This window comes from Camelus bactrianus, chromosome 33, assembly GCF_048773025.1.
Source record: "Camelus bactrianus isolate YW-2024 breed Bactrian camel chromosome 33, ASM4877302v1, whole genome shotgun sequence".
Lineage (NCBI taxonomy): Eukaryota > Metazoa > Chordata > Mammalia > Artiodactyla > Camelidae > Camelus > Camelus bactrianus.
The window spans coordinates 23,549,672-23,565,524 of NC_133571.1; the positions used below are offsets into that span (position 1 = coordinate 23,549,672).

Here is a 15,853-nt window from a genome sequence, read left to right on the forward strand (position 1 = left end):
AAAAGATTCAGGGATGCAGTATTCACTTTGGTGACGTGGAGTGCCATGGTGACGAGCCACGGGCAGGGAAACGAAACAGACACAGGACAAGAAAGGGAAGCCGACGGAAGTGCTCAGCAGACGAATCCCCACCTGGTTGGGAGCACGGGACCGGGGGTGGGAGAATCCACCTGCTGACCCAGAGCTGCGCGTCCTCACTGCCTCTGCTGTCCACTGTGAAGCGGGGACGGGTCTCCAGGCCAGCCCTCCACGTGGAGTCTGAGATGCCCTTCTTGCTGGGTGCAGGGCGGTGGGTCAGGGCCAGAGGTAGGAGGGGGGAGGCATCTAGAACATCCAAGACTTGGATTAGGGCGGCCTCCGGTGTAGCTGTTGGACTCTTGTACAGCTCAGGGAGATTTTAGAGAAAACAGACCGTGTGCCGGGGCATTTCTCTCATTCATTCCCGTGTGTGTGTGTGTTCTGTTTTTCCCTCCTCCTTTGCTGCCCCCCGTAGAATAGAGAGCTACCTCTTCTCTCCGGGGTACCCCCACATTATGCTCCCCGCACCTCCGATCTCCACTGACAGGGAGCTCTTGGCTTTAAGAGATGCTCCAGACTCTTCTGCTGCCCAGCATCCAGACGGATGAGAGAGATTCAGACACGAGCATCTCACTCCTTCTCAGCGTCTCCTGCCACCCCTGAAGGATGTCTCTGCTCCCCTTTGCAAACACAACAGATTGCATGTCCGTCTGTCATATTCATATTTGGTGGAGAAGAGTCCCACTGTGATGAACAAGGACTCAGGGATGTGCCCCTGTCCCTCCCTCCCTCCCTCCCCTCCCCCACGGGCCAGCAAGCCGGGCCTCCCTGCAGAGTCAGCAGCTCTGTGGCAGTTCCTCTCCTGTGTCTTTCATCTCCTGGACGTGGAGTCAGATTCGATGGCATCAGTGGGCTGGGTAAGGTTGGCTGATTAATGCCTGTGAACCTCGCGGCAAACGTCAGATCCACTTAGTAAAGAACAGGGAGCGAGTCAACTCTGTGTATCAGAGGGAGACAGTTACAGTCAGGGCGATGGTCAGCTCCGCCCCGCAGAGGACTAAAGACAGTTGATTCAGCCCGGACACCCAGCCGTTGGCATTTCTATGGGACGTGCGTCCAAATACAGAAGGTACAAAACAGAAATCCCCATGCCCTGCTTCTAGAAGGTTTATGTTTCCTTTCTATCCATCCTGCCATGAAATCTGCCCTTCTCCGCCCACCGGACTGGGACGGTGGCCCTGTGCCTCCCTGGGCACTTGGGTTCTGCTACAAGCACTGGGTTTGTTGGCAGGAAGATCACTTTGTGGATTGACCAGAGGTATTGACTTGGAGGTTTAAAGGGAGCGGTTCTTTTTTTATTTTTCATTTTACTTTTCTTTGATTTTTTTCTGTCTTCCTTTTTTTTTTTACCTCTCTACCTGGCTTTGCATTAATACATCACAACATCGCAAATTTCAGGCAGGTTCGTGAGGAAAATACACACTCAGATTTTAAGGATTGTCTTGTTTTCTTGGTAGCCAAGGGTCTCGAGCTTATGACCAGGGCTCGCGTGGAGGCCCCCAGGGGCTCCTGCTCTGGGGGCTGGACCCAGTGGTGATGGCATGTCACGATGACAAACCCGGCGTGGAAACAGTGTCTGCATCTCTTCCTGGAACCAAGTCACAGCGAGCGGGCAGCAGGAGGGGCGTCTGTGGCAAACATGAGGATACCTTCCTTCTGTCTCCCTCCCACGGGGGCAGAAGGACATCCTCGTCTGCTCAAGACTTGAACCAGTGCTCCCGGGAAAAGCCCAAGGACGAGCTCTAGGAAGGTCAGGAATGAGGGTCACACAGTCCTGCACCTGCGTGGCCACTGAAGCGCGATGCCCTCGGGGGCCACAGGGAGGAGTGTCTGCACGGGGCAGCGGGGCTGGAGGTGTTGCAGACCTCTGCCGTGGAGAAGGCCACTTCTGCTTCTGCGGCACTGTGGGCCAGTCGCTTCTCCCCCTGAGAGGTCCAGCAAGCACGACCGCCCCCGGGACCCCGCCCTGCCGCCGGCCACCAGCCCCATCTAAGCCAGCAGCCCCGCTGTGCCGCAGGCCACGCTCCCCGACATGTGCCCACGTCCACGTGCGTGTGGTTTGGGGTGAAAGGCCGGGTGGCTTTCTGCTCCAAGATTCTCTGCAGACCGTCCTTCCGCTTTCCAGCTACCTCTGTCCTGCGCCAGGAAACTCAAGCCAGGGGTACCTGGATGAGACAGTTCATGAGAACAGCCTCTCCTTGGCTTCTGGGCTGGTTTCTAGGGCCCAGCTGTCTCCCCCGGGGACTGTCCTTGCTAAACGCGCAGACCGCGTGGGCCAGCCAGCCCGCCCGCCTTCCTCCGCCACCCTGACTCTACGTCAGCTCTTCCCTGAGTCACCCCTTCCACTCCTGATCATAAACCAGCCCTTACGTCCATCACTACTAGGTCCAGCCCCCGTCTTTTCGGGAGAGGCTTCTCAGCGTTGCTGATGTCCACTTGGATGAAGAGGGCTCTGGTGTCTCAGGGGCCTTTGGAGAGTGGACTGAGAGCTTGTACTCGCGGGGACGATCTCATCTGATTTTGGCCAGGTGTTGTAGCTGGTGCAGACTGACTTTCTCCTAGGTCATCTTTCCTCCGCTGCGTGACGACCTTTGTGCAGAGAATCGTATCACTTCAGTGCAAAAGGCTTCAATGTCATTTTCTTTTCTTTTTTAGCTTTATTTTCCTGTATTTCAGGTAGAATTGACAGGCAGAATTGTAAGATACCATCACGGTGGTTTGATAGTCTCTGTGGAAGGGTTGTCCGTCCTCTGTATCGAGGGCGGGCACACGCAGAGGCGCCCAGCTGAAGAGGGAACTGGGAGATTGGAGAGCATCCCGCTTCCAGCCGGTCAGGAGGACAGGCCCTTCGGATCGTCCTGAGAGCTTGGAGTTGGTGAAGCGGGGGTCCTTCCCGGGCTAGCCAGCAGGGAGGGGCTGGCGCCCAGATGGCCACGGGCGGCTCTCAGCAGCGCAGACGCAGGTCTTACTGCCTTGGGTTACCCCAGATTGACGAGGCCTCCGGGCCAGCCTTCTGCTGGCTGACTCCTTAGAAGCCAAGTATCGATGCCTCGGCCCCTCTGGTACTTCCTCTCACCAGCGTTTCTAAAATGCATAGATGGGTGCAGCTTAACACAGCCTGGGTGCCAGCACTCAGGGTGCTACAGGACGGTCCGTTTGAATCAGCCGATTTTATGCTAAAGCCCACAGACTCCAGCTAAGAAAGAAGGTTGCTCTGCAGAGAAGTCTTCTTGGGCTTGGGCCCCCGGCTGTGTGGTGCGGGCGTCCCCTGTGGACACAGGTGGGGGTGCGGACTCCCTCCGGGTCAGGGATCCGCTGTGAGGACCATTCACATCCTTCCCCAGCCCCTGCCTCAGCCGAGGGCGCCACGTCCCAGCAAGGCCGTGGTGCGAGGATGCGGGCTGGGCTGTGGTCTGGACAGCAGGGGCTGGACCGGAGTACCGGCTCCTCCCCGAAAACCATCGGAGGGTGAAGCTGGCGTGCCCTGCGGCTTTCTGCCTTGACAGTGGCGGTGTTTCATTTCTTTTAGAAGTGAAAACCACGGCTCTGAGCCCTGGGAAAGGTTGGCATGTCTCCTGTCCAGGCAGCTGCTGCCTTGGTGGGATGGGGCACCCAAAACTCTTTGCCTTCCTCCAAGATGCCTTCCCTTCAGCGCTAACCCCAGGAAGCAGCCCAGTGGGAACCACCCTGACCTTGGGCCGGCCTGGCGTCAACTTAGCTTAACTGTCCCCAAGGCCCCAAGGGCACCCGATTCTCCCCAGGTGCTTCCTCCCCCTCGCGGAGGTCTAACTCGTCTCTGCTGCCAAGACTAACGAGCGCCCGTCAGGGCCCAGAATAGCCCCGCGTCTGGGCCCCACTGCGCAGGGCCTGCCTCTCGCCCTGCACACGGATGCTCTAACGCAGTGATCTCCTCAGATCCTGGCCTTGGGTGCTGGCCTCGCTCACCCCGCTCTCCCTCCCTCTGCCTAACTCGGAGCCGGAAGGGACGTGTCGGGAGGGAGGGGAAGGGGGACGGGAGGGGGAGGTTCTGGGTGAGTCACTTGGCTACAAATAAAATGCTTCTTATTTGAGGCTTTCATTCTTGCCAGATGTTTCCGATGGATAATTGACACTCATCACGGTTTCCCGGGACCCTAACTGTCCTGGTAATTAGTCTCTTTCGGCCTCCACAGCTCTCTAATGAGTCAGAGGCAACAGAGGCCTGCGGCGCAGAGTGGAGGCCAGGCTGGGTGGGGACAGAGGCCTCGTCTGTGTGGCCGAGTTCCCGGACAGGTGGGCTGATGTTCGCTCTGGCCAGTGTGGGCGCTGAAGGGTCCTTGCTCCAGGATCCTGGGGTTCACCCGGCACAGAAGGTCCTCCTCTCGAAGTGGTCTTCCCATGCTGGTCGGCGGGGGGTGGCCTGTGCGGTGCCCAGCGTCTCCTGTGGCCTCATTCTTTTTTCTCCCTTACTCTCCAGGGACGTGTGAGTTACACAAAGCGACGGCTCTGGGTTAGTGGGAAGGAGATTGTATTTGGTGGCAGAAGTCAAGGGACCTTGGGGAAATCATTTAAGTTCCCTGAGGTTGAGAGTCCACACATTAGACAGAGGATAATCATCTTCATGTCACGCATGAGGGTTTAAGGGGCTGGAACCCCTTCCCAGCTGCGAGCGCTCCGCCTGGAATTCTAATCAACGTGGTTCTTCCGTGTAGAGCTTCCCTCAACCACAGGAATTTTCAGGGACTTTTATTGGAAATCATTAGAAAAAGAGAGGAAGGGTGTTTTTGAAGAGAAAATTGAGGTAAAGCAGAAGGCACGGTAAAAAAAAGAATGTTTTGCTTTGTTTTGAGTCTGTCTTTTTTTTTTTTCCCTCCAAGTAGAACCTTAAGAGAAAGGAAAACACAGAGACAAAGTAAACATGGACTCATCAGCGTGGCTCACAACGTTCTGGTCCCTTCCTTCCTTCAACAAACGTTTAGTAAATTCCTGCCGTGGGCCCAGCTGGGCACAGACCCCGCCCTTACAGAGCTGACAGCACAGAGGGGGAAATGCACGGGAGACAAATAAAGAGGGCTGTAGGACAGGGTGGTGCGCGTTTTAACAGTGGGGTGTGTATGGGCTGTGGACGTGGACTGGAGCAAGTCAAGGAAGGCTGCCTGGAAGAGGTGACTGGGGGCCAGAACAGAACCTGGAACAGGGGTGGGAGTGAGCTGGGCGAAGAGCATTTCAGCAGGTGTGAGGATGGGAAGGAGCGACGAGAGGCTGTTGCAGGGAGTCGGGGCAGGGAGACCCTGGGGCACGCGTGGCGGGAAGAGAGGCTAAGCTGGCTGGCGGCTCGTGGGCTATGAAATGTGGAGTGTGCTACCGAGCAGCTGGGGAGTTGTGTGAAGGCTGAAGGAATCAGACAGGTTAACAGTCTGGTCAGCTTGGAGTCACAGACACATCAGCCTGGGGTCTGCGTAAGGAGTAAACCCAGGAGTCCAGGCTGCAGGTGGCAGAGAGCCAGTGCGTGTCCTCTTCCAGGGGACATGGGGAGACCCCACCTGCAGCTTTCCCCTGGGACCACCCCATCTCCTCCTCCAGAGCAGCTGTGTCCAGATGGGGGGCCAGGACAGGCTAAGAGAGGGCGGGCCGGGGAGGAGAGGGCGTGGGGGTCGAGGCCCGCTGGACGGGGTCTCCAGAGGGAGTGACTGCCCCACGGGCGGGCCTGGGACAGGAGGGTGGCGGCTTGTTCAGGCACATCACACAGGGGTGCCCTTTTCCTTTCTTCTCTGGGAAGAGTTCTCTGACGCAAGAGTCAGGCGCCCTCCCTGCAGGCTCTCTGGGGGCGTCCCAGCACGAAGGGCCTACAAGGGCACAGCCCTGAGCAGAAACACACGTCCGAAGGAGCACCTGCTGCGCCACGGCCACTGCCAGGCGCCCCGTGTCGGCCACCCCCTGCCTCCCCCCACCAGACGCTGCAGGCTCCCTGGCCGGCAAACATGGTTTCTGATCTTTCTTACCTGGTAACCAAGCCGGGCCCCCGCCGGGCTGTCTGCCTGGCGTGTGGTGGCCTCCGTCCTCCTCCGCAGGGACTCTGCAGGCCGGGCAGCCCTGGGAGGGGGGAGGGCAGGAGAGACAGAAGAGCCCCCCTCCTCCTTCCACGGGGCGGGCAGTGGGTTTCAGAGCTGTGCGAGCCCGCGTTCTGGAGAGACAAAGGTGAAAGAGGACAGGGGCCCTGTGCCAACGGACGCGCGTGGGTCCGGACGCCGCGAGCCAGGCGCGCAGGACACGTGTAGAGTCGCGGAGCTGTGTGCGCGTGGGCAGCGGGTGCAGCCACTGACCCTGCCCATCAACTCGGAACTGGCTGCTCCCAGGGGCTCAGGACAGCCTCCGCGCCTCAGGGTCAGCGCCGGGCTCGGGCAGGGGTCTGGCAGGGAGGATCAGGATGCGGAGTGGCCCAGAGGCAAAGGGCTTCCTCACAGGAGAGAAAGAGGGAGCCCCTCCCTCTAGGAGCCCGCAGGGCGGCTTCTCTCCTGGGATTCCAAGGAATGCTGTGTAGACGGCAGTGAGTGAGCGTAACGCCTGGAGTTTCTGCTGGTGGTTTATGTAGAAACGACTAGTTAGCTTTAGAAGATGCAGTCGGTGGTCAGCGATACGCACCTCTGACGCTGAGCCGTAAGTCGCCCGGAGCCTCTGGGAGCGCTCCTTTGTCCCCTGCGCCCGACGTGGGCTGGGGGAAGGACGGCGTTCCACTGCCCTTGCCTTCGGCTCCGTGTCGCCCAGTCCCCCTTCCTGGAGGAGGGCAGAGCGGTGTCCCCGTGCTTCTCATCGCGAGAACTTGCACCGCCAAGACGCTCGGGTCTTGGGGATAGAGCTGTTGGGGAGGAAGGAAATTTCCACCCCCTTCTAGGTCCTTCTGGCTGGTCTAAGAATTAAACTGACATGAGACAGATGAACAGAAGAAAATAAAATGAAAGTTGAATAACATAAATACATGGAAGAGACTCAGGGGAACTGATTCACTCACCAAAATGGCCCCATCCCTCACCTTTACTTATTTTTCCTTTTATTTTTTAATCGAAGTATAATCAGTTTACCATGGGTCAATTTCTGGTGCGCAGCATCCTGTTTCAGTCACACATACACATACATACTTTCCTTCTTCATGTTCTTTTTCATTATAGGTCACTACATCCCCTTTAATACCATCTTCAGCTAAAGACAAAAGATGTTGGGGGCAGGGCTTTGGGACTTCAAAGGGGAGGAGGGCGAGTCATCTGGAGACGGAAAAGCAAACGTTTGGCAAAGGAGCAGTGCTGGGCCAGGCAGAGAGATGGGGCCCAGGGAGGTGTCTTAACAGCGACCCTGCAGGTTCCTCCCCGTCTGCACTCCTGGTTCACGCTGCTCCGGGAACAGGCACCCCGCGCACAGACGTCTGCGTTCTGCAGGCGGTTGAGGGGAGGGGGAAGGTTCTCCCTGAGTCTTTTGGGCCGTGATTATTTCAGCGTGGAATACTCTGCATGCCAAAGAGGGGTTTTGGGGGGCAAATGTTGCTTCCCCCACTTGGAACCAGGCGCCAGAGAAACACGTTTTGGGTGACCTGCTGCATTTCAAACTTGTGACTGTCCATTTAGCCACCGCCCCAGGATCAGACTTGTCCCCAAGGTCCAAGAAGTAGCTCATGTGGGCAGTGCTCACAGCCCGGGTGCTCTAGGACTTGCGGGGTAAGGCCACGTGGGCTCACGAAGCTGGCTCGGTGCTGACCTGCCTCAGCCGGAGGTGCCTCCGTGCCCGGTGTCCAGGTCAGGCGAGCAGGCCTGGCTTTGTTCCTTCGACTCGGTGAGGACATGGGCTTAGGGAGGACACCAGCTTTAAACACCTCTGTTAGATTCAAGGCCACAGAGCCTGCCAGAGTGAGTCCAGTCCAGGAAGGCGCTCGGCTCCATTAGGTACCTGATCCATCTAGGCATCGACGCTTGCGTGTGCTGTGCCTGAATCAGAGCTCCGTTCGTTACGGGTGTTCGTGGCCACGGGGCTGAGGGAGCCAGGAAGCTTATGCTTCACGTGATGAGGAAGTTGCTGGGGGATTTGGTGCCCTCAGAGTTTTCTTGCCTCCTGAACTTGGTTCCATCTCAAGGCCGGCCATGTGCCTCTTAGGGAACTGTGCGGTCCACCTCCCACCCACAGACGTCGCCTCTGGCAGGCCCTGCGTCGCACTGCCCACACATCCCCGCTTCCTTCCATGCACACTGCGAAAGGCCTCCTGTTTCTTTGCCTGGTCCTACCCCGGGCGGGCTGGCTGTGGCCTTTCAGGCAGGTGGTACTTGAGCCAGGTCTTCTACTGCCTCGTCCAGATGCGAGAGAGGCCCAGTGTTGCAGGCTGGAGCCCGGGCGCTGCCTTCAGACCAGTGACTGACAGGACAGATGCCAGGCAGGTGCGGCCGTGGGCGTGTCCAGCAGGTGCCCTCCTGCAGGACACGGGGAGCACAGGTGGGGCGGCTGGAGGGGCACATGGATGCATAAGGCAGGCAGTGCTCAGAGGGGCTGGACGTTGATGCAGACGATGCCGGGGCCTAGCTCTCTGGAGTTCTGTGTAGGGTATTACTTAATCTGCCGCCTTCTTCTTGAACTTGACCCTTGGCTGTGGCCTTGCACGTTCTGACAGTAAAGGGGTAGCCACCACCTGCACACGGTGGTGACCTGAGCCTCAGGTCCCCTCCCGCCCAGGCCGGCTCCCCTCTCCTCAGCTGCGTCCACGGGACCGAGGCTGCGGAGGGCTCCCGCCAGCGAGGCCTGGTTTGCCGTGCGGAGCCGGACCGCGGACCGCGCCCAGTCGGGCGCCTCTGCAGCAGGCGGGCTCCTGACAGCGCGCTCTCTCCGCAGGCCCCGGCGCCGTCAGCGAGGTGAGCAACGGGACGCCCCGGAGGGCAGGCTGCGCGCGGCTGCTCCCGCTCCTCGTCTTGCACCTCTTCCTCCTCAAGTTTTGATGTGAGTGCCACCTCCCCCGCCGGGGACGAGCCGCTGCCGCTGCGACCACAGCGCATCCGCAACGGCAAGACAGCGACCTGAGCACCCCTGTCCCAAGTCAGACGTAGCCCCACGAAACTCAGAGAAGCAGAGCCTGACGGGACGCAGGTTCCGGGGGGGCAGAGTACTCTGGGGAAGCAAGGTGAACAAGGAAATTGGAAGCCGCCTTGCAGAGATGTAGGTACAACTGAGTTTTCTTTCTTTTTTTCTTTCTTTCTTTCTTTCTTTCTTTTTTTTCCAAACGGGAAGAAGGCACGCGGGCTGTGGACCCACCTGCACGCCGCATCGTGTGGCCTCTGTGACCAGGCGGGCAGGGCTCAGCCGCTCTGCCCACCGCGGTGCCCCCCACCAAGGAAACTTCTGGAGTCGGCCACCCCACGTTCCGTCAATAGAGACAAACGCAGTGAGACGTGAGGGCCCGGGGTGCCGCGGTGGCCCGGCTCCCAGACTGTGTCACTATTGTGTGTGTGATGAAATGCAGAATCAAAAAAATAAATAAATAAAAAGGAAATGAAACAAGACAGCCTGAGGGCTACAGCAGCCCCACAACCGAGAGTCACAAAAGATGTCGTTAAGCTTTGGGTTTGTTTTCCATTCGACTACACGGACATCATGGATAATAAGGGATTCTGAGTCATTATTAATCTCATTAATTATATTTTCTGATACGCGTCTAAAACTTAGTGCAAAAACAAGACAAAACTAAAAGGATACACAAATGAAAGGAGCGAAGAGAAGTATGTTTGTTAAACATTAAACGTGAATAGTGTGTTGTTACCTAGGTTTACACTCGGTGGACCACACGCCAGGCATCAACCCCCTGGTGAGGATTTGGCAAATCCACCAAAAAAAAAAAAAAAGCAATTTAACCAACACCTCCACCAGCGCTACAGATTTCTCCTTCTCCTGGCATTTAACGCAGACAATACTATGCTTCTCCGTGCTGTTTAGAAACAGAAGGGCGACCTGCACTGTATCCTGAGTTTGCGGTGATGCTTCCTTTAATGACCTATATTATACAGTATATATATACATATATTTTTTTCGTTAGAGTTCTAGCCGTTTAATTTCTCAGCAGGGTCCTTTCTCAGACATTATTCTGCATGCTGTAAATGACGTTAGCTGTGTGTTGACCTTCTAAAAGATGATAGAGTTTACTGGTGATTGTGTAATCAGCTCCTGCCTTTTTCTTTTCTTGGGTTATTGACACGTCAGAGACATTTATAAAACGTGAAAAGAGAAACAGAGCCCTAACACCACGCGTAGCATCTTTTCCAGGTGTGCTCTCGGAGGCGAGGGCCGACACAGGAGCCCCACGCCTCCCAGCGCCTCGGGACGAGCAGCAGGCAGCTGCCCCGACCCGGCAGTCAGTCACCACTCGCTCCAGCCCGGACGGGGATTGCGGGTGCCTTTGTGGTCGCTGGAGAGTTGAGCCCTCCCGGTTTATTTTATTTAATTCCCCACCTTTGTGTGCGTGTGCGTGGAAGAGAAGAGAATGCAGTTTTTAGGGAAGCTTTTATTCCTCCCCTGAAGTCTGGGAGCCAGAGGGGCCTCGAGGGGGGTCCCGGATGTGTAGAGGGGAAGTGGGATTGGGGGTTAGGGGAGGGAGCGGTTGTCTCTGACTTGACATTAAAAAGTGTTCCATGTCCCTCTGCACCTGGTGTGGTACCTCATTCTCAAGCGGGGGGTGAGGGGAGAGGAGCCTGCGCGGCTCCAGCGTGAAGAACACGGAGGGGTCTGGCTCCGGATTCAGGCTACTGCTCTGTGGACCCCTCGAGGGTGGAGTGGGCTCTGAGCACAGGCAGGGGTTCAGGAAACCACCTTCTGCTCCAACAGAAGCACGGAAGGTGGGTCTCGTGGTTTCTGCACCTCCAGGGCCACCAGAAGTTCAAGGGCGAGGCTGACAGCACCTGGCTGCGTTCAGATGCCTCCCCTGGTCACCAGGGCGGAATGCAAGTCCCACTAGGGAAAGGCTGTCACGTGTGAGCAGCTCTGGGAGGCAGCCACCCTCCCGGTAGCACAGCGATCACCAGAAAAACCCCTCAGAACCTTGCGGTTTGCTACCGAGCAATCCCAAATCACATCAACCGGTGTTTTGGGGACTGCCTTCCATCCAAGCCTGCCTCCCAAACCTTGTCTCTAGCCACAAATTAAGAGAAAAGGTAGGTTTTAATATGTAATGGTTTTCAAATAATTCTAGCCCGTTCTGATTGATTCTGGGAATTAAGTAAGTAGCTGAAGATTCACTGAGAGTCGGAAAGGAGGTCAGAGCCGGAACACTTGGGAATTATTGCACTTGTGCCCTTGGGGGCCCAGTTCCCCCCAAGAGGAGGGGGAATGCTTGAGAAGGGCAGTGTCATTTCCAGCGGCTGCCAGCAGAACTGAGAAGTGACTGTCGACTTCAGGTTTCTTTGTGTCCTCTGACCTCCCACCCCCACCACCAGGTGCCAGAGACTCCGCTTCCTCCTGGCGTCGTGGTCCCGAGTGGCTGAGCCCGCCCCGCACACCGGGGCTGCACCGCTGTCACCCCTCCCTGAGGTCTCTGGGCTGCTGAAGGCGGGGGCTGCGGGCCTCCGGAGACTGGAAGTGGGTGGGTGAGATTTACTAGCTCCCTTGTGACCGGAACGTCTACAGACTCGGACCAGAGGGTTTCAGTGTGGATCCCGCTTGCTGGAATAGAGTAGGGAAAACATAGGTCATTTCCATACGTCTTCTAAACTAGCGCCCAGAACACCTCTGAATAAAAGGTACCAAGGCGTCTGCAGACAGAGGCTTCCTAGACGTGGCCGGGACCGGAGCGCACAGCGGCCCGTGACCCCGCTGGGTTCAGAGATTTCTCGTCCGTGTCTACGAAGCGTAACTCCCATCACCCGATCACCATCCCTCCCGGAGTGACTGGTCTGTCACCACCGGCTTTGTAAAGGGACAGCGATGAGGAGGACTTCACTTTACCTGCTTGCCGATCTGACAGCCCTTCCCACCTGGCGGCTCTCCGTCGCTCTGGTCCTCCGAGAGCACGTGTCTCAGAACCAGCTTCGCCACGACGGCTGCCTCCAGCAGGCAGGGCCACTCCCTCGCCTGCTTCACGAGCGTGCCCTCCCATCTTCTGCTCAGGGCGCCACCCACGCCCCGATCTGCTGAATTTCAGGTTTTAACGGAAGCCCATGAGGAAGGGCCTCCAGCCAGACTTAGAGCTCAATGCCGGAGGACACGGCTTTGATAAGCCCCATGAGGGTGGTTCCCGGCCTCTCTCCCCGGGAAACAGGAGCTCGGTCAAGCGGCACTCATTAGCGCGAGTGCAGAAAGCATCCTGACCGGTGTGTGGGCTGTTTTTCCGGGCACAGGTGCTGATGGAAGACTATTGCCGCGGGCGGGCCTGCACTCCCCACATTCTGGACCGCTGGGACTCAAGCCACCGGCACACGTTAGGATTCATCCACTATCTCTCGCCGGAGGCTGTCCTTTGGGGAAACCAGGATGTAGGTTTTGCAGATTTTACCCCATAGGGGGGTGTGTGTGTGTGTGTATGGGGACGGTGGTGCTCGTGGGGGGTGTTCAAGCCCTAAGCCTGCTAACCAGACACGCCAGCAGAATCACATTCATCTTCTTTCAAGTTGCCACTCCCTCCTAGCCCCACAGGGCGCCTCCCCCATGCCTGGCCCTTAAACTCTTCCCCTCAGCGGGCTCAGAGGTCCACCCTGAGGCGTCGCAGCCCTGCCTTCTGCCGAGCAGGGTTTGCAAAACTGGAGCCGCACTGCTGCTGGTGATCCTCAGATGCTCCTTGCTGTCACTGTGGGTGGTGATGATGGCAGTGGTGATGAATGACAGCCTCTGTCCTCCACGCTGGAGATCAGTCAGCAAGTGAATTAACACCAGAATCTGACGGAGGCGCTGCGCGTTCCATTGGCTTGACCCCATCCCTGTCTTAGGCCTCTGAACCCTGAGTTTAGAAGGGAAGACAGCCACACTGATCAATCACAGGAATGTCCCTTTAATGTGTGGGGTTTTTTGATTAAAAATGTGTAATCTGGAAACAGCAATTCATCCACAATTAAAAAAAAATTCTCATGGTGGTAAAAGTTTGAAGTATTTCTCATTAGAGGAGAATGACCTGTGTAGAAGGGGAGATGTGGCCGGTGACCGTCCAGCCCTGGGAGCCCGGCCGCTGCCCTGCTGCTGCTGGCCGAGCGTACACACACATGACGGTCGTTCACCCGTCACCAGAAGAACAGCTGAGAACTGAGGCTGTTTGTATCCATGCGAGGCACTAGCTAATACCTTTCAAGCATTTTTCAAAATGTTTGTTTTAGAGCAGATCCCAGAACTAATTCAGTTCAGAACTTGCTCCCTGGGGCTTGAGCGGGCAGGGGTGTCTCTTTTGCCACGCCTGCAGCTATCAGTTCTCACCCTCTCTGCTCTTAATTCAGGCAGGATTTCCGTGAGCGTCCAGCGCTGTCTGCCTCCGAGACAGTCCGTGCACGTGGACAGCCTCGTGGGTGTGAGCCACGGAGACCTCCGGTCTCTGCATCTTCACATCTTCATGCTCGCCTTCCCGCTCCCACAGCCCTGCCCGCCCCCCACATAGCCTTACGTGACGGAAACAGCAGGCTTTCCACGGAAGACGCCCTAATTTCTCAAGAGCTCAAGTTGAGGTTACTTCTTACAGTGACTATCGGATGCATCTTGATGCAGGATCTCATCTGGAGGAGGCTTGGTTTGGCTTTAGTGGTTTGAATGTTGGTTTAACCCAACGCAAGCCTCCAGGTAACTCAGATATATGCTTCTGACATATTACAAAAGCCTGAGCTCATTTCCATATCTTACGGATCATTAGCATTATTTGAAAGTGAATTGCTCCTCCCTCAGAGTCTCTATTTGATTAGAACTTGCGAGAAATATAAGTTGGCTATGGCCGTAGCGTTTACCTGTCTCCTGGTGAATCTGTGTTTTGGGATTCCTGAGTATTTGCTAAGGAACAGAATTGCTCATCAGTAGAACAGGTTTTAGTTCTGATCCCACGACTAGCTAGCTGGGTTCCTTGTCCTTATCTTTTGTGTAAGATGTTGTGATGGAAGATTGCTAATTTTTTTCTATCTTTAAAATTAAATAATCAAGTAATTTCAGATTTTATAAGAATTCTGCAAGAAAAAATTGGAAAGCTGCGTTACTGATAAATGACAGTCGACGCTGTGAATCTGGGTAGGTTCCACAGCCAGCGCCTTGTCTTTGTGTCCGGAACGGCTCAGAGGAAGGGAGCGCACAGCCTTGTGCTGCCGCTTCTGCAGGTCTCTGAAGCGGCTCCTTGAGGAGAACCTGAGGGCCAGACCCTGCGGCCCTCGGAAGGGACTGTTGTCTAAGAAAAGACGGCGGCTTTTTCTGGAACAAGAAGTGATATTAGCCCCGAGCTGCTGTTCAGTTTTGATCTCTGTGTGACACAAGTCGAACAAGGGAGAGTGGACTGTCGTGCATCTCAAAGTCTGGGGACGGAATCCATGTCGGGACTCGGCGCAATCCTCCGTCCCCAGTAACAATGTGTGCGTGTGCGTGTGCGCGTGTGGTATTTACTGTAATTACTTCTTCACTTAATTCTTCAAAACAGGTGACACCTGCTCGCCCCAAGATCCATCTTCAAAATAACAGGAGAGAGTAACGAAGAGAGGGGTCTCCAGATGCGGTTTATCATGATTGTATCGCATCGTCCCGACAAGTGTTCTGCTCAAGAGCCCAGACACGTTTGTGCAGGTCTCGTTAGAAGCACTGGGGTGTTGTTGGGTGGGTTCTAGCCTCCCTGAGTCCCCGCAGCGTGCATCCTGCCCCCTGGACTCCGGGCTTCCCTGGGGACTCCTCTGTGAAGAGCAGGGGTGTGCGAGGCGGCGGACGGAGCTCAGTCCCAGCTTCACTCACGTGCAGGGCTGATGGGAGGACCAGATGGGGACATCCAGCCGTGTCTGCGGCACCGCGAAGGGCGTCACGTGGAGCACGTGTGGGTGAGGGAGGGGTCCTTGCCGCCCCTTGGAAGGATGAGGGAGAAAGATGAGGGAACACAAAATAAATTGCTTTATCGAGTGGCAGACTCACGCCGTCTCCATGTCATTCTTTTCACTCCTGCCCCCAGTTCCTCGCGTTCACACCCTCACAGAGGGAGACAGACAGGGACTAGATGCAGGGCAACAGGTGCCGTCTGCTAAGTGCAAAATTCCTCTCTCTCAGTGTCCTAATGGAGTTTAAAAAGCAAGAAAAATGAAAAGCAAAAGATAAAATAGAGAAGAAATCTAAAAAGAGAAACTTCTCCCTGAGTGCGCGGCAGGCGGGCTGCAGGGACAGACCAGGAGCAGGTCAGTGGTGCCCGAGGGCGTGGAGGTGGGGCCCTGCCTCCTTCCCCGCTGGCCACTGCGAGCATCGCCCCCAGCCAGGCTCTGGATGAAACACAGTCAGATTTTGCATATTGAGGGTGGTGCGAGCATCACACACCAGTTAACCTCTCAGTTTCGTGAGGACTGGGTGTAGGTAAAGAAAATACGGGAAAAGCTGCATTCTAGTCCAAACCAGCCTCAGGCTGGCTGTGGGCTCGGCGGCAGGGCATGGTGCCTCCCGGGGCCTGGATCTCCCACCTGGAACGTGAACGTCGCCGAGCTCCGGCATCCTCCGGCCACCCCTGCACTCCTACGCAGCCCCCAGCTGTTTCCAGAAGTAGGACGGGGCCGCGTCCGCAACCCAGGGAGAGCCCGGGGCAGCATGGAAGCCACATCTCCCTCGGCACTCAACTAGGAAGGACCCCCTCTCTGGG

At 56.6% G+C, this 15,853-nt stretch overlaps 1 protein-coding gene across 3 annotated transcripts in view; it reads left to right on the forward strand.

Annotated features, from left to right (window-relative positions):
• Positions 1-15,103, forward strand: part of NTM (neurotrimin) — an 826,130-nt gene extending 811,027 nt beyond the window's left edge. The window contains exons 8-9 of one of the 3 annotated variants that reach the window (XM_074356873.1): positions 8,923-9,027; positions 9,316-15,103. In XM_074356873.1, coding sequence (XP_074212974.1) covers positions 8,923-9,026 — 104 coding nt within the window. In that variant the 3' untranslated portion in view covers position 9,027; positions 9,316-15,103. Of the gene's footprint in view, positions 1-8,922 lie in introns of all 3 variants that reach the window. The other 2 variants (XM_074356874.1, XM_074356875.1) reach the window with 2 other exon arrangements.
• The last annotated feature ends 750 nt before the right edge of the window (positions 15,104-15,853 follow it).